The 23,344-nt window shown below is 41.3% G+C and overlaps 1 protein-coding gene across 1 annotated transcript in view; it reads left to right on the top strand.

Annotated features, from left to right (window-relative positions):
- Positions 1 to 6,418: 6,418 nt before the first annotated feature.
- The window catches only part of MCUB (mitochondrial calcium uniporter dominant negative subunit beta), a 100,251-nt gene continuing 83,325 nt past the window's right edge, over positions 6,419 to 23,344 (top strand). Inside the window, exons 1-2 of the mRNA XM_038581923.1 lie at positions 6,419 to 6,789; positions 16,737 to 16,859. Of these exons, the coding sequence (XP_038437851.1) occupies positions 6,688 to 6,789; positions 16,737 to 16,859 (225 nt within the window). The 5' untranslated portion in view covers positions 6,419 to 6,687. The remainder of the gene's footprint in view (positions 6,790 to 16,736; positions 16,860 to 23,344) is intronic.

The following is a 23,344-nucleotide window of genomic DNA, read 5'->3' as shown; positions in this document are numbered from 1 at the left end:
AGAAGCAGGCTCCCCATGGAGCCCGATATGGGACTTGATCCCAGGACCCCGAGATCACGACCTGAGCCAACGGCAGATCCTCAACCAATGAGCCACACAGGTGTCCCAAGATTTATTTATTTTAGAGAGAAGATATGCATAAGCTGTGAGAGGGGCGAGGGAAAGAATCTTTTTGCAGATTTCCCACTGACCATGGAGTCTGACACAGGATTTAATCCCAGGACCCTGAGATATTGACCCAAACCAAAATCAAGAGTTGGACCTTTATCAGACTGAGCCACCCAGGCATCCCAAGAATAGAGAGAATCTTGAGGCTCCATGCACAGGGCAGAGCCTGACAATGCAGGGCCTGATCTCACTACTCGGAGATCATGACCTGAGCCCAAATCGAGAGTTGGACACTTAACGAACTGAGGTACCCAATATTAACTCTTCTTTAAATGTTTCATAGAATTCTCTTATGAAACTATCTTGTTCTGGACTTTTGTTTGTTAGGAGTTTTTGGATTACTGATTTCATTTCTTTGTTGGTTTTTGGTCTGTTCAAAATCTCTATCTCTTTCTATTTTGGGAATTTATCTGTTTCTTCCAGGTTGTCCAGTTTTTTGGTATATGGTTTTTCATAATATTCTCTTATATTTGTATTTCTGTGGTGCTGGTTGTCTAATGTAGTATTTTTTAAAAATCAAATTTAATGGAAAATTCCATAATGAACAGAATATCAAAATTTTAGCTAAAGATAGAATTTGACTCTGCACTTCAACAGTTCACCTCACCCTAATCCTAGCTGTGGTTATGGGAAGGTCAGGTGGCTAGATGATGTCAGAAGAGATAGGCAAGCTTAACTTGGGGTCTTGAGTCCAAAAATCTTGGCGTCATAGTTATAGAATTCCATACTTGAATTCTGACTGTATAGCCTTAGATAAGTTAACCTACCAAGCTTCAATTTCTTCATTTGTAAGAGGGAGCTAATAATTCTTATCCCATCAGGTTTTTGTAATAACTACACAAGATAACACAAAGTACTTATACCTGATCCACAGAGGCAGAATCAGCTTTTGAAGCTGGAGCATGAAGCTTATACAACTTGGAAGACCCTTTTTAAGAAAAATAATACACAGGAATACAAAATTGGCATGGTAATGAATAGCTAGAGTGAGAAAATAAGTTATAAATAATACATTTTTTAAAAGCACAAACCCCCCAAGGGAAAATATTTCTAAAAATCTGTTATCCCTACATATCTATATGTATAAAGTATATATACTATAATACTTTTTTTCCAACAGTATTTTGGCTACATTCTCTTTAAATTTTCATACCACAACAATTTTTTAATTCTTTCCATGGAGACAATAAAAATATAACTTTTTTTCTCTAGCATGTTGATTTGTTTTATAACACTGATAGTTTAGAAAAGTGTCTCTAAGCTTTATAACTTGCCATGGTAATGTTAATTCTTAGGATGGTTCTTAAATTTGGGGAAACTTCCATCAAGTGTCTTTCATATAGGAGCTGTAGTAATTGGAAGAATATTCCATAGACCAACTTCTGGGTCCATTGAATTCAAACATCATTTCTGTTTACTAACCACATAGTTCTGGTAACTTGGGAAGTCAGCACACTGACTTTGGTGCACAACAAACTTCCCCACAACATATGGTAATCTTGGTGAGAATGGAGACTTATTTATTTATTTATTTTTAAATTTATTTAGGATAGTCACAGAGAGAGAGAGAGAGAGGCAGAGACATAGGCAGAGGGAGAAGCAGGCTCCATGCACCGGGAGCCTGACGTGGGATTCGATCCCAGGTCTCCAGGATTGCGCCCTGGGCCAAAGGCAGGCGCTAAACCGCTGCGCCACCCAGGGATCCCAAATGGAGACTGAATTTGAGCTAGTTCATAAATGGTATTTTGATTATCCGGCCTTTTCTTATTTGAATCTCTGATCTTGCTTTTCAGAAAAAAAAAATTATGCAGCTTCATTGAGGTATAATTTACATGCCATAAGATCACTCATTTAAAGCATACAAATGATTATTTGGCAAATTTATAGTCTTATGCAACAATGACCACAATCTAGTTTAGAATATTTCCATCACTCCAAAGAAATTCCTCATGCTCATTTACATCACTCCCAATTCCACCACCAGCCCCATGCAACTACTAATTATTCTTTGTCTCTATAGATTTGCCTTCTCTGAATATTTTATGTAAATGGAATTACATTGGCTGTTTTTAAGATCCTCCCTGTAATACTGCATTTCTCTCTTCTCTTTTTTTTTTTTTTCTTTTCTTTTTTTGAGAGAGAGAGGGAGTGGGGCAGAGGAAGGGAGGGAATCCTAAGCAGGGGGCCCTGGGTGGCTCAGCAGTTTAGCACATGCTTTTGGTCTCCTACTGGAGACCCAGGATCAAGTCCCACATCGGGCTCCCTGCTAGAGCCTGTTTCTCCCTCTGCCTGTGTCTCTGTCTCTCTTTCTGTCTCTCATGAATAAATAAAATCTTTAAAAAAAAAAGAATCCTAAGCAGGCTCCACTCCCAGCACAGAGCCTGATGTGGGGCTTGATCCCATGACCCTGAGATCATGAAGGGAGCCGAAATCAAGAGTCAAACACCCAACTGACAGTACCACCCAGGTGCTCCTCTCTTTAGTTCTGAGGTCTTTGTTCCTTGCCCTTGAGCACTTGACACAAGTACTTCCTGTCTCTGTCACCACACTGGAGAAAAGACAGCTATCTTTTCTATTCTCTCTATAGAGAGTACTGCAAAATTACTGTGCTACAAAAATTAAGGATGCCTGGATGGCTCAGTGGTTGAGCATATGCCTTCGGCTCAGGGTGTGATCCTGGAGTTCCAGGATCAAGTCCCACATTGGGTTTCCTGTGTGGGGCCTGCTTCTACCTCTGCCTGTGTCTCTTTGTCTCTCATGAATAAATAAATAAAATCTTAAAAAAATTTAATTAGGGAATGTGGCCAAAATACTATTGGGAAAAAAGTATTACAATGATGTGTATGGGTGGAGTCTGTGTTCCAAAATAGATATTTTCTCTTCCTTTTCCCCATTCGCTCCCCCCAAAACAAACTCTTTTCTTCCTTTTTCTCCCCCCCCAAGCTCTACTGAGGTATAACTAAAAATAAAAATTGTATATATTTAGAGTACAATGCAATGGGCTGATATATGTATGCACTGTGAATGATTATCACAATCAAGTTAATTAACACATCTATCACCTTGCATGGTTACTTTTTTTGTTGTTGTTGTTGTGGTAAGTATAGTTAAGATCTACTCTCAGCAAACTTCAAGCATACAACATAGTATTATTAACTATAGTCATCATGCTGTACATTAGATCCCCAGAATTCATTCATTTTATAACTGAAAGTTTGTGCTCCTAGACCAATAGCTTCCCATTTTCCCCATCTCCCAGTTCCTGGTAACCACTGTTCAAATCTCTGATTCTGTGAGGATGACTCTTCTAGATTCCACATACAAGTAAGTTTATATAGTATTTGTCTTTCTCTATCTGACTTACTTCATTTAGCATAATGTCCTCCAGATTCATCTATAATGTTACAAATGGCAGGATTTCCTTCTTTTTTTAATGCCTGAATAATATTCCATTACATATAATAGCATATAATATACTAGATACACATCACAGAACATGTATAATATACATAATTATATATCACATTTTATTCATTCATCCCTCCATAGACACTTAGGTTGTTTCCATATCTTGGCTATTAAAAAAAAGGGAACTCTTACTCACCATTGATATGAATGTAAATTAGTACAGCTATTATGGAAAATACTATGGAGGATGTTCAATAAATTAAAAATAAAACTTGTACAGCCACTCTGGAAAACTGTATGGAGGTTCCTCAAAGATTTAAAAATAGAGCTACCCTACGACCCAGCAATGGCACTGCTGGGAATTACCCCAAAGATACAGATGCAGTGAAATGCTGGGACACCTGCACCCCAATGTTTATAGCAGCAATGTCCACAATAGCCAAACTGTGGAAGGAGCCTTGGTGTCCAGCGAAAGATGAATGGATAAAGAAGCTGTGGTCTAGGTATACAATGGAATATTACTCAGCCATTAGAAATGACAAATACCCACCATTTGCTTCGACACGGATGGAACTGCAGAGTATTATGCTGAGTGAAGTAAGTCAATCGGAGAAGGACAAAAATTATATGGTCTCATTCATTTGGGGAATAAAAAATATTGTGAAAGGGAATAAAGGGGAAAGGAGAGAAAATGAGTGAAAGTATCAGAGAGGGAGACAGAACATGAGAGACTCATAACTGGGAAACGAACAAGGGGTGGTGGAAAGGGAGGTGGGGGGGGAGTAGGGGTGACTGGGTGATGGGCACTGAGGGGGGCACTTGACGGGATGAGCACTGAGTGTTATATGTTGGCAAATTGAACTCTAATAAAAAATAAATTAAAAAATAAAAATAAAACTATGGCTCGCCAGGGTGGCTCAGCGGTTGAGTGTCTGCCTTTAGTTCAGGGTGTGATCCTGGAGACCCGGGATCGAGTCCCATGTCGTGTTTCCTGCATGGAGCCTGCTTCCCCTCTGCCTGTGTCTCTGCTTATGTGTCTTTCATGAATGAATAAATAAAATCTTTAAAAAAATAATAAGGGGATCCCTGGGTGGCTCAGCGGTTTGGCGCCTGCCTTTGGCCCAAGGCACAATCCTGGAGTTCCGGGATCGAGTCCCGCGTCAGGCTCCTGGCATGGAGCCTGCTTCTCCCTCTGCCTGTGTCTCTGCCTCTCTCTCTCTATGTCTATCATGAATAAATAAAATATTTTTTAAAAAAATGTATAAAAAATAAAATAAATAAATAAAAATGAAAAATAAAAATATAACTACCATGGGCCCAGGGCACCTGGGTGGCTCAGTGGGTTAAGCATCTGACTCTTGATTTCAGCTCAGATAGTGATCTTGGGATGGTGAGATTGAGCCCAGCATCACTCAGTGCACAGTCTACTTGAGGCGCTCTCTCTCCCTCTCCCTCTGCTCCTCTACCTGCTTGTACATGCACATGCATGTTCTCTCTCTCTAAAATAAAATCTTAAAAAAAAATTACCATGGACTCAGCAATCCCACTACTGGATATATATCTGAAGGAAATGAAATCAGTACCTCAAAAAGATATCTCACTCCCATGTTCATTGCTTTCTTATTCACAATGCCAAGATAAACTCTTTTCTTTGATTTGGAACACTAGGAAAGAACTCAAGTAAATTACCTTCCCATGTGAACTTAACGTTTCATGTGTCAGTCACTATCTGTCCAGGGCACTTGTAATTTGAAATACACATGTAAGTTAACACATATGAAGTGGACTTTATATTTTCTAAGTCTTTTTTGTTTTTAAAGATTTTATTTATTTATTAGAGAGAGAGAGAGAAGCAGGCTGCATGCAGGGAGCCTGATGTGGGACTTGATCCTGGGTTTCCAGGATCACACCCCAGGCCAAGGCGGCGCTAAACCGCTGAGCCACCGGGGCTGCCCGGAAGTAGACTTTAATGGTAAAGTTTTTGCTATCATAGAAACTTCCATCTTTTTTCAATAAAGAAAGATATTGATCAGGAGAGGTCTGCCACTTGTTGCATTGTTTGCCAGCTTTGATTCATTAATTTAAACCTCTTGCAGACTTACCAGATTATGACACAGGATGCCCAATTAACTTTGAATTACAGATAAACAATTACAGATAAATAATTTAAGTATATTCCAAATATCTCATTTTTCTTTAGAGTGTGAGCCATGCAACATTTGCTACATACTTAAATTGTTTATCTGAAACTCAAATTTAACTGGGCATCCTGTATTTTATCTAAGAACTCTATTGTAAGTAAGCTATGTGAAAGCTTAGATTAGGTTGCTCTGAAATTTTTTTTTTTTTTTTTTTTGGTAAGATTTTATTTATTTCTTCATGAGAGACACAGAGACACAGGCAGAGGGAGAAGCAGGCTCCATGCAGGGAGCCTGACGCGGGGCTCGATCCCGGGACTCCAGGATCAGGCCTGGGCTGAAGGCAGGCGCTCAACCGTGGAGCCATCCAGGGATCCCCCGAAAAAAGTCTTTTAAAATTTCTTTTTATAAACAAAAAGTCTCTAAGACAAAACATGACATTTCCTAGTCGCTGGGAAGACTAAGTTCTGGTTCCTGAGCTCTTTCAATTACAGAAACGACCGACAAGAGAAGCCCGTTGTGCCGTGGTAGAGACTGTCCCCAAGAGCGGCGAGTGGGCCGCCCCGCAGCGAACCGCAAACCTCGGGCCCCGAGGGTGGAGCCTTGGGCACCCGCTTCTTCGCCCTCCGCCCCTCGATCCTGGAGACGAACTTCCAGGCGGGACCGGGGAAGCGAAGCCCCCGGAATTAACGGCGGCCGTTGAAGTCCGCAGCTCCCAAGAAGCGGCCGCCGGGTCTCGCTCATTCGAGGAGCGCCCGCGCGGCCGCCCCAACTCTCTTCGCTGGCGCCCCTCCCCTTTTCTTCTTTTTTCGGTCGGAGGAGAGAAAACCGCCGGCGCCGGGGCGCGCCCGCAGAGCCGCGGGCAGCGGGACACACCCTCCGCCCCTCGGCCCGCCCCCGCCCGGCGGCAGGCTCGCTCCGGGGTCGCGGACGATGGCGGGCTGACTGGGGCGGGAGCCCGCGCGCGGGCAGGATGATGCTCCTGAGGGGCGCCTGGACGCGCGGCCGGCGGCTGCCGGCGACCCCCGGACCCCAGGGCCGAGCGCGTCCGGGGCCGCGAACGCCGGAGCCTCAGGTGAGTCGGAGCCCGGTCCGGGCGCTGGCGGGGCGGTGGCGGCTGCAGAGTTCGCGTGGGGCAGCCGGGCGCGAGCGGCGGCGGGCAAGGCGGCCGCGTGTTGCCGGCCCTAGGCTCGGCGCGCGGGAGGACCCCGGCGAGCGGGCGTCCCGGCCGCGGCCGGGGGTCCCCGGGTCTCGTGGCGCAGGCGCGCCCGGGGGCCGAGCGCGGACGACGAGGCCGGGGCGGCGACGAGGAGCCCCCCCCCCCCCCGCCCGGGCGGCGCCCGGCAGCGGCAGGATCTCCCCTGCAGGCAGTTCCCCCGCGGCCACAGGGGCTCCGGAGGAAGTTTTCAGTCACTCTGCGGTCGGCTGGGTCGCGGGGGGCCAGGAAACGGTGGAGCGGAGTGACTGCCCCGAGTGCGCGCGGTCGTAGGACGGTGAAGCCTCCAGCCTCCCAGCCGTCGCCCCTCCCTTCTGCAGAGGGAAGACACTCGCGTCGCGTTCTGAGACCCGGTGAACCCCGAGCGCGTGTCGGTGCGGAGCGGCTGGCCCGACCCCGCTGTACTGTGGCCTGGGAAGAGGGTGGATGTGCCCCAGAGAAGACCGAGATGGGGGGGAATGCCGCGTGCAGCTCGCTTTGGGATGGAGCCTGACAGCCCTGACTGAGCCTCGTGAGGAAAGACCCCCCCATTCCAAAGAGCCTCCCAGGTGCGTGTGGTTGGGGAGCGGGTTTCTGAGTTTTAATTCTCAGCGCCCCGCACCCCGCTCCCCGGCCCCCATTATCTTAGTTTCAGATCGTTAAAGAGAAGAATGCGTTTAACTGTGCAGTTTACAAGAAAAACAAAAGAAGCCATGCCGTTATCTTGTCACTTTCACTTCCTGTGGCGGGGTGTGTGTGTGTGTGTGTGTGTGTGTGTCCCCCCTTCGGCTATTTCAGGGCTTCACGGCTTTGAGTACGGGAGGAAATGATTTAAATATATATTTAAAACTCCTTTTCCTGCGTGTTTGAAAGAGAACGAAGAGAAGAGCGTTTTGTTATTAACATCTAGGAAAGGGGGCAAATTCCTTAAAACGGCAGATTTAGCAGTAGATTGGAGAGAGGGGTCTCCACTCTGTGAAATTGTACTTTATTAAAAAGAATTGCACTTGACAGCCAAAAACGTACCAACCTGCGAAACAGCGCAACACAAGGAACCCCCTTCACTATACCACCATTTGAACATAAGTGATTCAGTTTTCTTTTAAGTCCGTGTAACATCCGGAGTAGAATTTTTGCAGAGTTCAAGGCTGGCTGCCCTTTCTCCAGTTATCATCTCTAAGCCCCTTTCTCGGTATTTCCCACCTGATGCGACTGCATGCCCCAGCAGGAATGTGGATGCCCTTAAAAAAAAAGAAAATGATACAGTGAGGCTTATTAGGCTTAATCATAGGGCAACTGTGGTCAGTACTTTGCCTCTAGGTAATCGTCTTAAACCTCACATTTGCTTGTTCCTAATTTGCGGATATTTAAGTCTTGACAGTCCATGCTATTAAATCAATTTAATGAACTTTAGAAGTGCAAATGCTTCCATCATTTTACTTGATAAAAGACCCCTGAAAGAAGAAAGACAAGCCTGTGAGTTTGCTTTATATGCCTCTTTGAATTATACCATAAAGAAACTGACAAATATCCTGGCCACTTAGGAGTTTTAGCTGGGACAACTAAACCATTTTCTGTAAATCAAATTAACTGGCCATAGGGACATTTTTTTAAATTATTTATTTATTTATGATAGTCATACAGAGAGAAAGAGAGAGAGGCAGAGACACAGGCAGAGGGAGAAGCAGGCTCCATGCACTGGGAGCCTGACGTGGGATTCGATCCCGGGTCTCCAGGATCACGCCCTGGGCCAAAGGCAGGCGCCAAACCACTGCGCCACCCAGGGATCCCCATAGGGACATTTTTTATTCTAAGGTTCACTGTTTTGTGGTTGTCCCATTTGCTATGAAGAGTCCTGTGACTAAAGTTTTTTATATACTTTTGCCACATTCAGATCCCTAGCGTCTGTGAACACAACAGGAGGAAAAACCAACAAAAGTGATATTTGCATCCCCACAGCTCATAAAATCTTAGCTTGCAAGGACTTGTCATTAATAGTATCTCAAGTAAGTGTTCCCATACTTTTCTGAAAGTATGAGTGTGCTTTATAGGAGGATTTAGTAATTTTGGAAAATACACAATTCTAATCCTTCACATGGTAGGTAATACTCGGCTAGTATTTTGTGGGTGGAAAAAAGTTTGTCAACATGGATACGTTTAGCATACCAGAATTGTTCTTGAAAGAACACATTTAATCTGAAGCATAAGAGAGCAAGAGCATGTTGTGTTCCCTTTAGGCAAGGCATGCCCAGGCGTTTGTGGTCACGTTCCCGTGTCAGCATCTCTGCTTCTCAGCAGCACTCTGGCTGAGTGGTTGTCAGGGCGATCCATGGCTCCTGCTGGCCTTTCTGTTCTGCAGGACGCAGCTTGCAGTGATTATGGCACCTAGTGAATTATCTCTCAACTGAAAGCCTTTACCTGGTTGTGCCTTTCTTAATTTGAGTTTTCTGCTGCTTGATTTGAGAAACTCCCCGGTAAGATTTCAAGCCCCCAGCAAGTACAGTAGTTGAGTCCCTACTTACGCTGTGTTTAAAATTTAGAAAAGAAAAGAAATTGTACTTGGCAGAGAAGTTGGGGTATGCTTTTTTTTTTTTAACACCTGGAAACAAAGCAATACATGTTTTCATTCCACCACCAAATGTTAATTTAGAAATTGTTTTTTACCTTTTGAATTTAGGTCATTCCCATTTGACACTTTCCTCCCATTCTTCCTCTTGTGTTTGTAGTTAGTGCAATGTATTATGTAATACTGGTTTCAGAGCTCTCTCCTCAGGAGAACATTTGCTTGTAGATTGCAGATGCTGCTTAAGCTGTAGAAGACATTGGGGCAAAGTAACTCTAGACCAGTTTGTTAAATATTAAACATTACCATCTTTCTAGCACTTAGGTATTAGTGCTTACTTTTTTTTGTTTTTGTTTTTAGGTTGTGCTCTTCACTGCAGTTTAATGATATTAGTGCTGTTTTGGCATACTCTAAGCTAGAAAATAATTTTGTATTTTGGCAGATAAATACTTGTTGAATAAGGTCCCTGTGAAACTAAGGTGGAAAACCTGAGGCAAATACCAGTTGATCGAACAGGAAAAAACCTGAGGCAAATACCAGTTGATCGAACAGCCATATAAACTAAATGTGTTTAGGTCATAGAATAGAAATGAGCAGCTAATTTCATTGGTGTTAGGCGATTGGGACATCTGAGTGCCCACCTCGTCTTGCCACCCCATAGCTCCCTGAACTTAGCCAAGTTATTTTGTCTATTTGGGCCTGTTGTAGTCCCTTTTCAAAACAAGGAGACTTGTCTAATTGGTTACCAAAGTTCTTTCCATCTTTAAAGTGGCCATTTGGTAATTTTACCAGGGGGTGTAAGTATAGTATTGAGTAAAATATTGTCACTGTCAGAATGGTTGTTTTAATGTTTGAATGAGCCTCTTTCATGATTTTAGGCAGTCAGTAGAGTGACAGTTCTACCTAGTGATTATAATAACTGTTTTCCCTTTGAAAAGGAATTGAAATTTATTTGATTTGGTAAGCGTGTCAGAATAGATTGTCTCGTTCTGTACTTCATTCTGTCATTACCAGTGTTTTCATCTGTGAAATGATGCTTATTCAACAGTATCTAGCATTAGAACCCTAAAGCCATTATGATAGGCATCTTGAGCTAACATATAGGCTATAAACTAATAAAGTGTTTTCTCAGCCATATTCTAGAAGTATCATCTTTTTTAAAAAAAATATCATTTAATTTACCACAGTATTTTCCTGTTTGGTTTTTTAAAGATTTATTTACTCATGAGAGACAGAGAGCAGAGACATAGGCAGAGGGAGAAGCAGGCTTCCTGCAGGGAGCCTGATGCGGAACTCAATCCCAGGACCCCGGGATCAGGACCTGAGCCGAAGGCAGACACTCAGCCACTGAGCCACCCAGGTGCCCTCCTGGGTTGTTTGTTTTTTGTTTTTTTAAAAAAAACAGGCTTTCTGAGGTGTATGTTCAGACTGCAAGGGATCCCTCACCCAAGTGTTTTTTACTGAATTTTCCACATTAGCATACCTTTTAATAAGCAGCCCTGTGAAACATGGTAGTCAGTTAAAGGGTGCCCTTTAAGAGGACCCACAGAAGAAATTGCTGTCTAGTCTTAGTATTAGAGTCATTGGTTGCTCCTACCCAGATGCAGGGTTTACTGTACGGGCAGTGAATGAAATGAGTGTGTAGCCTCTCCTCCCTGTGTCCTGGCTGCCAGAAAGCCGAGGTTCAGATTCTCAACCCCCCTTCTAGCAAATTTGAAATGATAAGCATTTACGTATTTACCATACTTATGGATTCGTGGCCTCCACCTTAATTTTTCCTCCATTCACATCCTCACCCATTTTCCTGAAATTGTCTCTTAAAGGGAAAATGTGATGCATAAACAAGGTTTTAAGAAATTTTAAAAAATCAACTCTTGGTGTTTCAACAAATTGTGGAAGTGTGGCAAACCAGTGTCGTCTTTACAAAGTCTCCTAGGTGCTCCGCCCATAGGAAGTGTTCAATAAATATTGATTATATTGAATTGAGTTGTGTAAGAATCTAATTTTGATGCCGTGGTTCTCTTGCTCTTTTTAATTGAGATTTAATTGGCATGTATGAGTCTCTCTTAAATAGGGTGCTGAAGTTGTCGACTCTCCACCTTTTTTTCCTTCTCACTACCCTCACCTGTCCTAAGTCTTACTTCCTTGCTACCTCCCCTGTCTCCACCTGACTTAAAATACAGTTTGGGTCAACTATCAAGGCTTATAAATCTTTGTTGTGAGAGTTTCCTCTTTCATTAACTCATAAATAGTATTACTTGATTGTGCCTGATTTTTACCTTAGATTCAGGTTCATTATAAAGGGAATAGAGAATATTGCAGTCCAGGCTTTTGTTTGGCAGCTCTTCGGGAGATAATTAGATCTCTATCCAGGATTCACAATACTGGCAAGAAATGATGTGTGAAATCTGCACTATAAACAAAGTTTACTGAAGAGAATTTCTCTGAATAGATTTGAGGGCAAGAAATAGGGAACCATGAAAAGAGCAACAAGAGATGGAGCCAGAGTTGAGCCTGTGAATGTAAACAAAAAGTGACATGAAACATTAAACCTCCTATGGAGAAATGGATAGGTTTATTGTGGCAACCTTTAGGGAGGAAAGTCTTCCTGATTGGCAAGGCTCATCCCATAAGGATGTGTTCTACCTGAGAGTCTTTGGGTACTTACTAGATTGAGCAGGTGGTTCAGTTTATAAAACTGCTGTGGACACAAGTGGTAATCCCATTATAGTTAATTCCACTGGGAACTCTCAATTATTTTGTTGTAGGAATGCTTTTATAATGAATGCATTGCTCAGATCACATGTCTGGGACTTGATGCATTAGCTTATTTTTATCCTGTTAGGCATCACAGTAAATAATGTCCTGATTCTGGTTGGAAGAAGGAAGAAGTTACTCTTTTTTTGAGAAATCCTTGTTCTTTCCGCGTGTGTGCTCATGTGTGGCTGTCTCTTGTTAAGTATTTTGTTTTCAGGATGAGTTTCCCCACTAGGCTGAGTAGGTTATTTGGAGAGAGGATTTAAAAGATGTTTGATGAATAACTACTCTTTCCACCAGCAATACAGCTGGAATACAAGTGTACATTTTTATTAGAGAGGCTGACAGTAATGTGACCATAAACCTGAAGAAACATTGTTTTAGAAAATGTCTGCAAACAGATCAACATAGCACTGGCTGTCTAAACCCTTGCTAGCAGATATTTGTGATGATATTTTACAGTCTGATGACTCATTTCTGCAAGTCCGCTTTGAGAATGCTTAGATGATATATAATAAAACAATTTCCACTTTTCAGGAGAAAGTATGGTTTATTTTGGCCTTGTAAATTATTGTTTTATGGGTTGGTTATAGTGAAACCAAGGTAAGAAAGCTTTAAAACAAGCTACAGTTGATCCAGAAATCCTTTGGCCTCAACTCTTCTGTCCCACTTTCTACTCCATGCCTTCTGTCCCATAATTGGTGTCTGTGATATTCTGTGGGTAGCATTAACCACCCCCCCCCCCCCATCACCCTTCCTTCTTCACTCTCCTGAAATCTGCACTTCCTCCAAGGCTGAGTTCCAGTACCCACCTACCCCCACTCCCCGGATCCCCATTTTGATGAAGTCACAAGTCTGTGCCAGCAGAATGAACCACATTCTTTTTTTTTTTTTTTATAATTTATTTTTTATTGGTGTTCAATTTGCCAACATACAGAATAACACCCAGTGCTCATCCCGTCAAGTGCTCCCCTCAGTGCCCGTCACCTATTCACCCCCACCCCCCCCCGCCCTCCTCCCCTTCCACCACCCCTACATTCTTTTTTTTTCTTTTTTTTCTCTCTCCGCAGCACTTTAACTGCATCCCACCACGTATTCGAGTGGTGCTCATATGGTTTTCCTACCTGGATTCTCTCAGCACTTTATGGTCAGAACTATTTCTTCACACCTCTCATGGCCTCTGCCCTGCTACAGTAGGTGCATAATACATTCTTGTCCGGTAGAGGGGTGAGTGGATAGAGGATCAAGAACTAAATATTACATAGAATTCCTTAATGTTGTACTGTCTTCAGGTCTTACCTTCTTGATTTCCTCTTCTCCACTTCATCTAGCTGGGGAACACCTGAAGCATTCTTCCCTACTTTTTGTGATATGAGCCTTGAATAATTGAAGATTTTTAAAAAGTTAATCAGAATAATCTTTACAGGGGATCCCTGGGTGGCTCAGTGGTTTAGCGTCTGCCTTTGGCCCAGGGCGCGATCCTGGAGTCCTGGAATCGAGTCCCACGTCGGGCTCCCGGCATGGAGCCTGCTTCTCCCTCCTCCTGTGTCTCTGCCTCTCTCTCTCTCTCTATGTCTATCATAAATAAATAAATAAATCTTTAAAAAAAATAATGTTTACATATTGTATTTGCTGTTAAAAGAAAGCAGTAATCTGAAATCGTGTTTGTTTTATCTCAGATATGCTTTCAAATCAAATTATAATTAACATAATCTGATGAAGCATAAATTAAGGACAGCCTGGTATGTAAGGATGTGCATTTTCTTGACTGCTTTTTTTTGAGATATATGATCCACAATATTATATTCATTTCAGATATACAGCATAAATGATTTGATATTTATGTATATATTGTAAAACAGTCACCACAATAAGTCTAGTTAACATCTGTCACCATACATAGTTACAAGTTTTTTTCTTATCAGAACTTTTAAGATTTACTTTTAGCAACTTTCAAATATGCAGTACAGTGTTATTAACTATAGTTGCCATGCTGTGCATTACATCTCCATGACATGCATTTTTATAACTGGAAGTTCATATCTTTGGCCATCTTCACCTATTTCACCTGTCCCCCATTTCTGGCAACCACCAACCTCTTCTCTATATCTATGAGCTTCCCCCCCTTTTTTTTTCTTTAGATTGCACATCTAAGTGACATCACCTAATATCTGACCTATTTCATTTAGCATAATGTCCTCAAGGTCCATTCATGTTATTACAGATGGCAAGATTTCTTTTTCATGACTGGATAATCCATTGTGCATGTATACCACATTATCTTTATTCATTCTTCTGTCAGTGTATTTAGGTTGTTTCCATATCTTGGCTATTGTAAATAATGTTGCAGTGGTCATGGGTGTGCATATGTCTTTTTAAGTTAGTGATTTTGTTTTCTTTGGCTAAATACCCAGAAGTGGGATTGCTGAATCATATGGTAGTTCTGTTTTTAATTTTTTGAGGAACCTCTATATTATTTTCCATATGGCTGCACCAATTTACATTCCTGCTAGCAGTGCACAAGCATTCCCTTTTCTTCACTTCCTTGTCAACAATTGTTATTTCTTTTGTGATAATGGTCTTGGCTGTTCTTAAAGTATGGTGTTGATTTAGGATTGTTTATATGTGAAGAAGGTAGCACTGGTCTCCATCGACAAGGGCTTTTCTATTTTTTTTAAAGAATTTATTTTTTTTGAAGATTTTATTTATTCATTCATGAGAGAGACAGAGAGTGAGAGGCAGGGACATGGGTAGAGGGAGAAACCGGCTCCCCACGGGGAGTCTGATGTGGGACTCGATCCCAGGACCCCGGGATCATGACTGGAGCCAAAGGCAGACACTCAACCACTGAGCCACCCAGGTGCCCCGACAAGGGCTTTTCTAAATGGGATTCTCAAAGTATTAGATCATACTAGTTTTAGACTTGTAAAGTGAGGTTTTATGATTGCCAAAATTATTAGTGTTAGTACTAAAAGCTCAATCATTAAAATTAAATAATTTAGAATATTTAAAAATCAATGATAAAAATGTTTATTTGTAAGGTACAGCTCCTGGGCAAAATACAAGACTAACCTTTTAGAAAATAAACCAAAAATAATTTGATTCTTTTTTAAAGATTTTATTTATTCATAGAGTCACAGAGAGAGAGAGAGGCAGAGACACAGGCAGAGGGAGAAGCAGGCTCCACACAGGGAGCCCGACTTGGGACTAGATCCTGGGTCTCCAGGATCACACTGGGCTGCAGGCGGCGCCAAACCGCTGTGCCACCGGGGCTGCCCAAGAATTTGATTTTTGATGTTAGGAAACCAGTAAGTCCTTTCCTATAACCATGTTTTTTATTACCATTCCAGAAATGGGGCATACTCTACTTTGGAGCATAGAGTTGCCTTGAGTAAGATTACCATCTACTGATCTTCTCCCAGAGCTTCAGGGCTGATTAGGGGAGGTAGCATATATTTTATATCTCTGGGTGTATATATAATTGTGTTTCATATTTTACCAGTATAGGTGCTTGTGGTGTTAAATGAATAAGAAATAAGAAGATAGTGGCCATTGTCTTTCTGAGAAACGATGTTGGTCTATACCACATGTTGATCAACTTTTCTATTGAGGTCCAAACAGTGAACATTTTAGGCTTTACATCCTCCAGTCGATTTCACAACTAACTCAGCTCTGGCATTGTATAATGTGAAAGCAGTTGTAGACAATATATAAATGATTAAGTATGACTGTTTTCCAGTAAACTTTATTTTTAAAAATGGCTAGGTCAGATTTGGCCCACAGGTCATAGTTTGCCAACCCCTGGCCTGTAGACTGTAAACCAGTTTTTTGGCAGTAGTAATAAAGATGCTCTTCTAGAAGATGAATCTGAATCTGGTAATCCAGTGTATGTGTAGTGAGATGAGGTAAGTATATTACTAAGGACCTGTCATGAAGTCGTGGTTACTGTACATGGAGCTGGAATAACAGGAACTAGAAGAATGGGAAGTACAAAAGGAAGTATGTGAAGACATGTAGGTAATTCAGCAGATTTCAGTAGATTAGGAATATACCTAATCACGAGACCACAGTGCCCAGCAGGATCGAGAGAAGGAAGAGAATGGAAAGACTGGGACCAAGATAAGGAGTTGCTGTCTGAAGGCAGGGGAACAACCAGAGTCCTGTGGTGAGTTCTAATTCTTTTGGAGAAGTAATGATGGGTGAAGAGGTGAAGACTTGGCTAAGGAATGTTCAAGGAAAAGTGCGTTGACACAAGTGTTTATTCCAGTGGGTTTATTTCTCTTTGGAATTATCATTAAACCATGGATACTATTTGCCTTTAATCTGAATCTACCATTAGAACTTAAAGTCCATGTGTATATACTGTTTTTCCTTCCCCAAATAATTTTCTAAATGAATTTTCTATTATCTCTGTTGGTTAGAATAAACTACAGGGTTAATCTTTTGCTGACACAAAAGACCCAACAATAATTAAAATAGGTTTTTTTGCTGGTTTTTTTCTCCCTAGGAAATGGTTTTGAGGAAATTTTTTCGGTCTGCACTAGCTCTGCTCCACACAGTCATCCAGGGACCTCAATCTGACTGTTTTATCATCGTCAACATGTGGCTTCCAAAGCCAAAGGACTATAAGGTCGTTTTGTTTTTATACTTATAAGGCATTCATGAGGTAGGCTTGGTGATGTCACATAGTACCCATGCTCACGTTCCATTGAATATTGTATTGGCTATGTCAGATGGCCACATTTACAGGGGAGCTGAGAGATACAGTCCTGGCAGAGAGCCACATTTCAGCTAAAATTTGATGAGTGTGGAAAAAGAGAGATGGATTTTCTTGGACATTTAGCTGTTTATGTTGCAGGCCCCTTGGCCAGAAGTAGGAGAGTTTTGCATTTTGTAGGCACTGAATTTCCAAGGCTCTGTTGAACTTTGTTTTATATGTGTTTCTCAGCAATAGATATTTACAGGAAACTATTTCTTCCTGGAAAACTTAAAAAGGAAATGATGGAAACGCAGCATTTTTAATTTGGGCTAGAACAGGAACATTTGACACCTTGTTAGGTTCATTATAAGCTGCCCTCTGGGCTGTAGCATAATAGGAAAGGGTGTGGTCTCACTTGTACACTGTAAGTAAGGGAAGGAAGAGAAATAAGTTCTGATGTTTCAGTTAGAGGCTGAAGCCAGAATTCAAGTTTATGCAATGACACTTGAGAAGGAAAAAAAAAGTAGAGTTGAGAGAAGATGCTGACAGTATGGTTTTAGGGAAAGACATCTTTTATTTTTTTTTAATTTATTTTTTATTGGTGTTCAATTTACTAACATACAGAATAACCCCCAGTGCCCGTCACCCATTCACTCCCACCCCCCGCCCTCCTCCCCTTCTACCACCCCTAGTTCGTTTCCCAGAGTTAGCAGTCTTTACGTTCTGTCTCCCTTTCTGATATTTCCCACACATTTCTTCTCCCTGCCCTTATATTCCCTTTCACTATTATTTATATTCCCCAAATGAATGAGAACATATAATGTTTGTCCCTCTCCGACTGACTTACTTCACTCAGCATAATACCCTCCAGTTCCATCCACGTTGAAGCAAATGGTGGGTATTTGTCGTTTCTAATGGCTGAGTAATATTCCATTGTATACATAAACCACATCTTCTTTATCCATTCATCTTTCGTTGGACACTGAGGCTCCTTCCACAGTTTGGCTATCGTGGCCATTGCTGCTAGAAACATCGGGGTGCAGGTGTCCCGGCGTTTCATTGCATCTGTATCTTTGGGGTAAATCCCCAACAGTGCAATTGCTGGGTCGTAGGGCAGCTCTATTTTTAACTCTTTGAGGAACCTCCACACAGTTTTCCAGAGTGGCTGCACCAGTTCACATTCCCACCAACAGTGTAAGAGGGTTCCCTTTTCTCCGCATCCTCTCCAACATTTGTGGTTTCCTGCCTTGTTAATTTGCCCCATTCTCGCTGGTGTGAGGTAGTATCTCATTGTGGTTTTGATTTGTATTTCCCTGATGGCAAGTGATGCAGAGCATTTTCTCATGTGCGTGTTGGCCACGTCTATGTCTTCCTCTGTGAGATTTCTGTTCATGTCTTTTGCCCATTTCATGATTGGATTGTTTGTTTCTTTGCTGTTGAGTTTAAGAAGTTCTTTATAGATCTTGGAAACTAGCCCTTTATCTGATAGGTCATTTGCAAATATCTTCTCCCATTCTGTAGGTTGTCTTTTAGTTTTGTTGACTGTACCTTTGCTCTGCAAAAGCTTCTTATCTTGATGAAGTCCCAATAGTTCATTTAGGGAAAGACATCTTTTAGAGGAATTGTGATGATTAATAGATAAAAAAAATTATAAAAGTATCATGCATATCTAGTATATGAATTTAATTGCATTTTTTAGGCTAGAGTGTTAGAAGTATGGTCTAAAAAAGGGAAAAATTTTAAATTAAAAATGTTTTTTTAATTTTAAGGGCAATCTTGACTGGATACTTAGGATTGTTAAAAGACCTTGTGTTTTAGAATTAAATATAGCTTAGTGTATAACATAATATTGAGAATAATTCACTGTAATTCAGGGTATATTCAGAAAGTTTTATTAATATGACCTTGTAAAATGTTGCCTCACCACATTATTTACTTAATCACCTTTCTTTGGTTTATACACTGGCTTTTAAATTTTAAGTTGGATATCATTATTGATCATTTGTGGGGTTTTTAAGTTTTATTTATTTCAGTTATCTCTACACCCCACCCACCCTCAAATTCCTCACAGCTGGCCATAAGATCAAGAGTGGCATTCCCATTCCCTTCCAACTGAGCCAGCCAGGCACTCCCACTGTTGAGTGGTCTTAAATGCATTAGTTTGATTAACTTTGAGATATAAGAAATGTTTTCCTTTCTCATTGCTTTAAATGTTTATTGTTTTATATCATGAAATGGCTAGATTACCATGGATGTTTATGCTTGCCTTGAACTTGGATACTATATTAATTGTCCATAAAACATTAATAAGACTTTAATGAAACTTGTCCAAAGGGCCTATTTTATATATATGGGATGGATATACATATATATATATATATATATATATATAAAATATGTGATATATAGCATACAATATGTATTATGTAGAAGCACATATAATTGAAAATACATAATACTATTATCATTAATCTGAACATATTATTATGAATGGTGCCTGTGCCTTAGCCTGGCATTGTTACAACATGATCATTCTAGGTCTTGTGGAATTCTGTTTTTCTGGAGGCTTCCTACTCTCATTCCATACAGATTACTCTGGGCTTGGTAAACCCGTATCAACCCTAGAAGAAAGCAAGTCTCTCTCAATGGGGAAAAAAGTATGGGATGAGTGTGACACCTAATTGAGGAAAGTGGAACTTCTGATCAGGGCAGGCCATCATCCATTACATCAGGGCCTTATGCTTTGTTTCTGAGGCAGTACTTTAGAAGGGACACTGACAAGCTGGTAGGGAGGGAGGTACATCCAGAAGAGGATTAAGATGTTGGGGATTGATACAGAAGAGCATTAAAAGGGCTGAATATTCTTAACCTGGTGAACAGAAGGTGAAGAGTAAGCAAATACTTGTTATCAAATGTCTGAGGAGGTTTCTTGTGGAAGAAAGTTATCCTGTGTTACTTCAGAGCAAGGAAATCACACTCGAGATTGGGCAGATGAGGCAAAGCTCAGCTCAGTTTGAGAAACTATTTGTGTATAACTATGGCTGTTCACCAATGGATAGACTGCTTCTTGAAGCACAGGACTTTTTGAAATTTTTAAAGATTTTATTTATTCATGAGAGATAGAGAGGCAGAGACACAGGCAGAGGGAGAAGCAGGCTCCATTCAGGAGCCAGGTGTGGGACTCGATCCCAGGACTCCAGGATCATGCCTGAGCCTAAGGCAGGCGCTCCACTGCTGAGCCACCCAGGTGTCCCAAAGCACAGGACTTTTAAGTTGCTAGAAGAGCTCTGGCAGACACTAGCGAAGCACTGCCAGTGTCTGTTCAGGGAACCGTACCAGAACTGGGAAGCAGAACTGCTTTTCCTCCTCCAGTGTGTCTCTGCTGCCCCCTACTGACAAAACTTCAGTGGCAAACAGCAAAGAAAAACTATTTAAAGGGCCCAGATCCATTTTCATAGGGAAGTCAAAAAGGATGAATTTGGAGCTTACTGGAAGTAAGTTGATAACCATCACAAGTTGGATGTGGCAACCTCTGTGCAGTACTTGAAAGGGACAGCTGCTCTCAGAGGCATGGCCACCCTGGTAGAGCCACAGTGCGGTGGGACACAGGAGACCAGACCTGGACAGGTAAGATAGCTCAAAAAAACAAAACAAAACAAAACAAAACAAAACAAAACTTAAAAGGGTGTGAGGAAGTTAGACTGAGTAGGTTGGAAGATAAGGGGTAGATGATTGAGAAGCCAAAAAATAGGCTTGAGAAGAGTGAGGTGGGACCTGGGTCAGGTCAAGGTCAAAATGGGAGGTCAGCTGAGGTGACCCAGAAAGTTCCTTTCATTGCTAATATTCTGCAAGGTCCTGTAGGTATGCAGTCTTTGATATCCATCCCAAAGTGAGAAACTGCTTAAGTCTGGAGATTGATAAACTTGGCTAAAAATTAGTATCTCTTGCTGTCCACTTTTGTCTGCCTGCTTTCTCTACCAAGAAATACCTTTGGATTGTTAGTGTAATGACTGTTTAGCTGTGGTGGTGTGTATTTGGGACTTTATCTAATATTACTCTTTCTGTAAAGGTATGGGTATAGAATGTTTGCTGTGAGTTCTAACCTGGAAGTAACCCAGGACTCCCTCCAGGGGTGCTACTCATAAGTGTTACCATTCTGAGATTCAGCACAGATCTTCTGCTAACAGGTTATAGCCCTTCTTTGCATATGAAATTCACTTTATAATGAATCCAGGCAGTTTCATTTAATTAGTTTATCCCATTTAGTAGGATTGTGCCACAGTTAATTACTGAAGTCTGAAATATGCCAGTGACTAAGCATTGTAATCAACAGTTGTTATGCCTGCAGTTGTATGAAAACATCAAAGCCTAACCTCTCAGAGAATAATTATATTACTCGTATGTAACTTTGGAACTGAATTAGGGTGAAATATCCTAATAGTGTATTTTTAATTCTGCTTATTTAATTCTATTAGATAGACATTAGAAAAGTTTTTTCAAAGGTGACAACAGTGAGCATTAAAATGACTTTAGCATAGGGGCACCTGGGTGGCTCAGTGGTTGAGTGTCTGCCTTTGACTCAGGTCGTGATCCCAGGGTCCTGGGATCAAATCCGGAATCAGGCTCCACACAGGGAGCCTGCTTATCCCTCTGCCTGTGTCTCTGCCTCTGTGTGTATGTGTCTCTTGTGAATAAATAAATAAAATCTAAAAACTGAACAAAACACGACTTTAACATATTAACATTACTCATTTTGAAGTTTTAGAAAACATCTTTGTTGTCTCTACTAGTCCTCTTTTTTAGGTATCATCCCCACTCTTAAATACATGGTTACAGCACAGTTGGCCCTCTTAGTAGTATGTGACTTGCATTCAGCTGGTCACCTGACCCAGGAATTTGGAATGGGTTTTAGGATTGCCATCCCTGCTGGCTGCTCTTTTGAATAGTGGAGTTGTTAGCTTGGAGCTGGTTGGTTATAATCATTTTCTGCTTCATGGGTAGAAAGCAGTGAAAATAATTTGGTCATGATAAAGGAGAATGACGTTGACATGTAGAGAAAAGGAGAAGTGAAATACGGGTCAAGATGACTTACCAACCTCATTATGACACTCCAGTCCCTAGTCCTAGTCCGTTCCCAAGATGTAATTAAGTCCTTCCATTGATGATCCATGAGAGATACCCCTTTGTCCTTAGAGTAAATTCCATCCTTCCTTAAGCTAAGTAGATTTGTTCTTTCATCCAAAGAGCAGATAAGTACATGAAGATCATTCAAACTTATTTTTAAAAACCCTCTAAGATCTCATTAGAGAAATGGCTAAAGGGCATAAGTGATTCTCAGAAAAGGAAGTTAAAAATGCCTAATAAATACATGAAAAATAGTAAGCATCACTGATAATCAAATGTAAAAACAACAGGGCAATGGATACATTTTCTCTCTTTTTTTAAAACCTCATATTCACAGAGAAAAACAATACTCAAAGTGCAAAGTATATATGATGTGAGAACTCTTCTGGACTGTTAGAGTATAAAGTGATTGTATAATTCAGAATCCCAACAGGAAACAGATGGCTCAGTCAGATAAGGATAATGAGAAGAGAGTTTATACACAAAGGACGATGCACAGGGGTGTGGGTGCAGGGGAACTGCCAGAGATGGTGCAGTAGCCCTGGGCAAGTAGTGGGGGGGTCAGGGAATGTGGACCCAAGACCACCTCGAGGAGAATAGGAACCCCCTTATTTGAAGGACCCAGCCAGATAGTCACTCATAAATTATCTCCTTATTGTTTCTTTAAACGTTAACATTCATTAAAACTGAAATTGCAAAATTCTGTCTTCCTGGTCCAGGTGAAGACTTCAAGTGCTTTAGTAAATCATTTTTAATGAAGAAGCTGATTTTTTTTTTCAAAGTCAAGCCTGTAGGTAATGTTTTCTTTCTTTCTTTCACCTTTCTTCCTTTCTTCCTCCCTCCCTCCCTCCCTCCCTCCCTCTCTCTCTCTCTCTTTTTCTCTTCTCTTCTCTTCTCTTCTTAAATGCAAGCTGCTGTTGGAGTCCACTCTCTTCTTGTTTGGTCGATAATATATATGATGATAGGTAATACATAACATGTCCTAGACACTGCCATCAACTCTTTCTCACTGTTTTGTTTAGTCCCCCTCACCAGAGTCCTGGGAGATGGTTACCCACATAGTCCCCCTCTTTACTGATCATTTGAGGCAGTAGCTGAAGCTGAAACTCAGCCTATGGCCTTTAAGGCCTGAACCCCCAGGAGCCACTCTGCTTATTGTTGGGGTAAATTCTCTTTTACTTTGAAAAAAAAAAATGAAAAGAGTATTCTTTTTAGGGTTTAATTATTCAGTTGAAGAGCTTCCAACCCTCCTAAAAAGTGATTGTTTTGTAGTCTGAAATGGATACTTGAAT

The sequence above is a fragment of the Canis lupus genome, chromosome 32 (genome assembly GCF_011100685.1).
Source record: "Canis lupus familiaris isolate Mischka breed German Shepherd chromosome 32, alternate assembly UU_Cfam_GSD_1.0, whole genome shotgun sequence".
NCBI classification, from domain to species: domain Eukaryota; kingdom Metazoa; phylum Chordata; class Mammalia; order Carnivora; family Canidae; genus Canis; species Canis lupus.
Note: the sequence above shows the minus strand (reverse complement) of the source record. Positions and strands in the feature narration are given on the sequence as shown.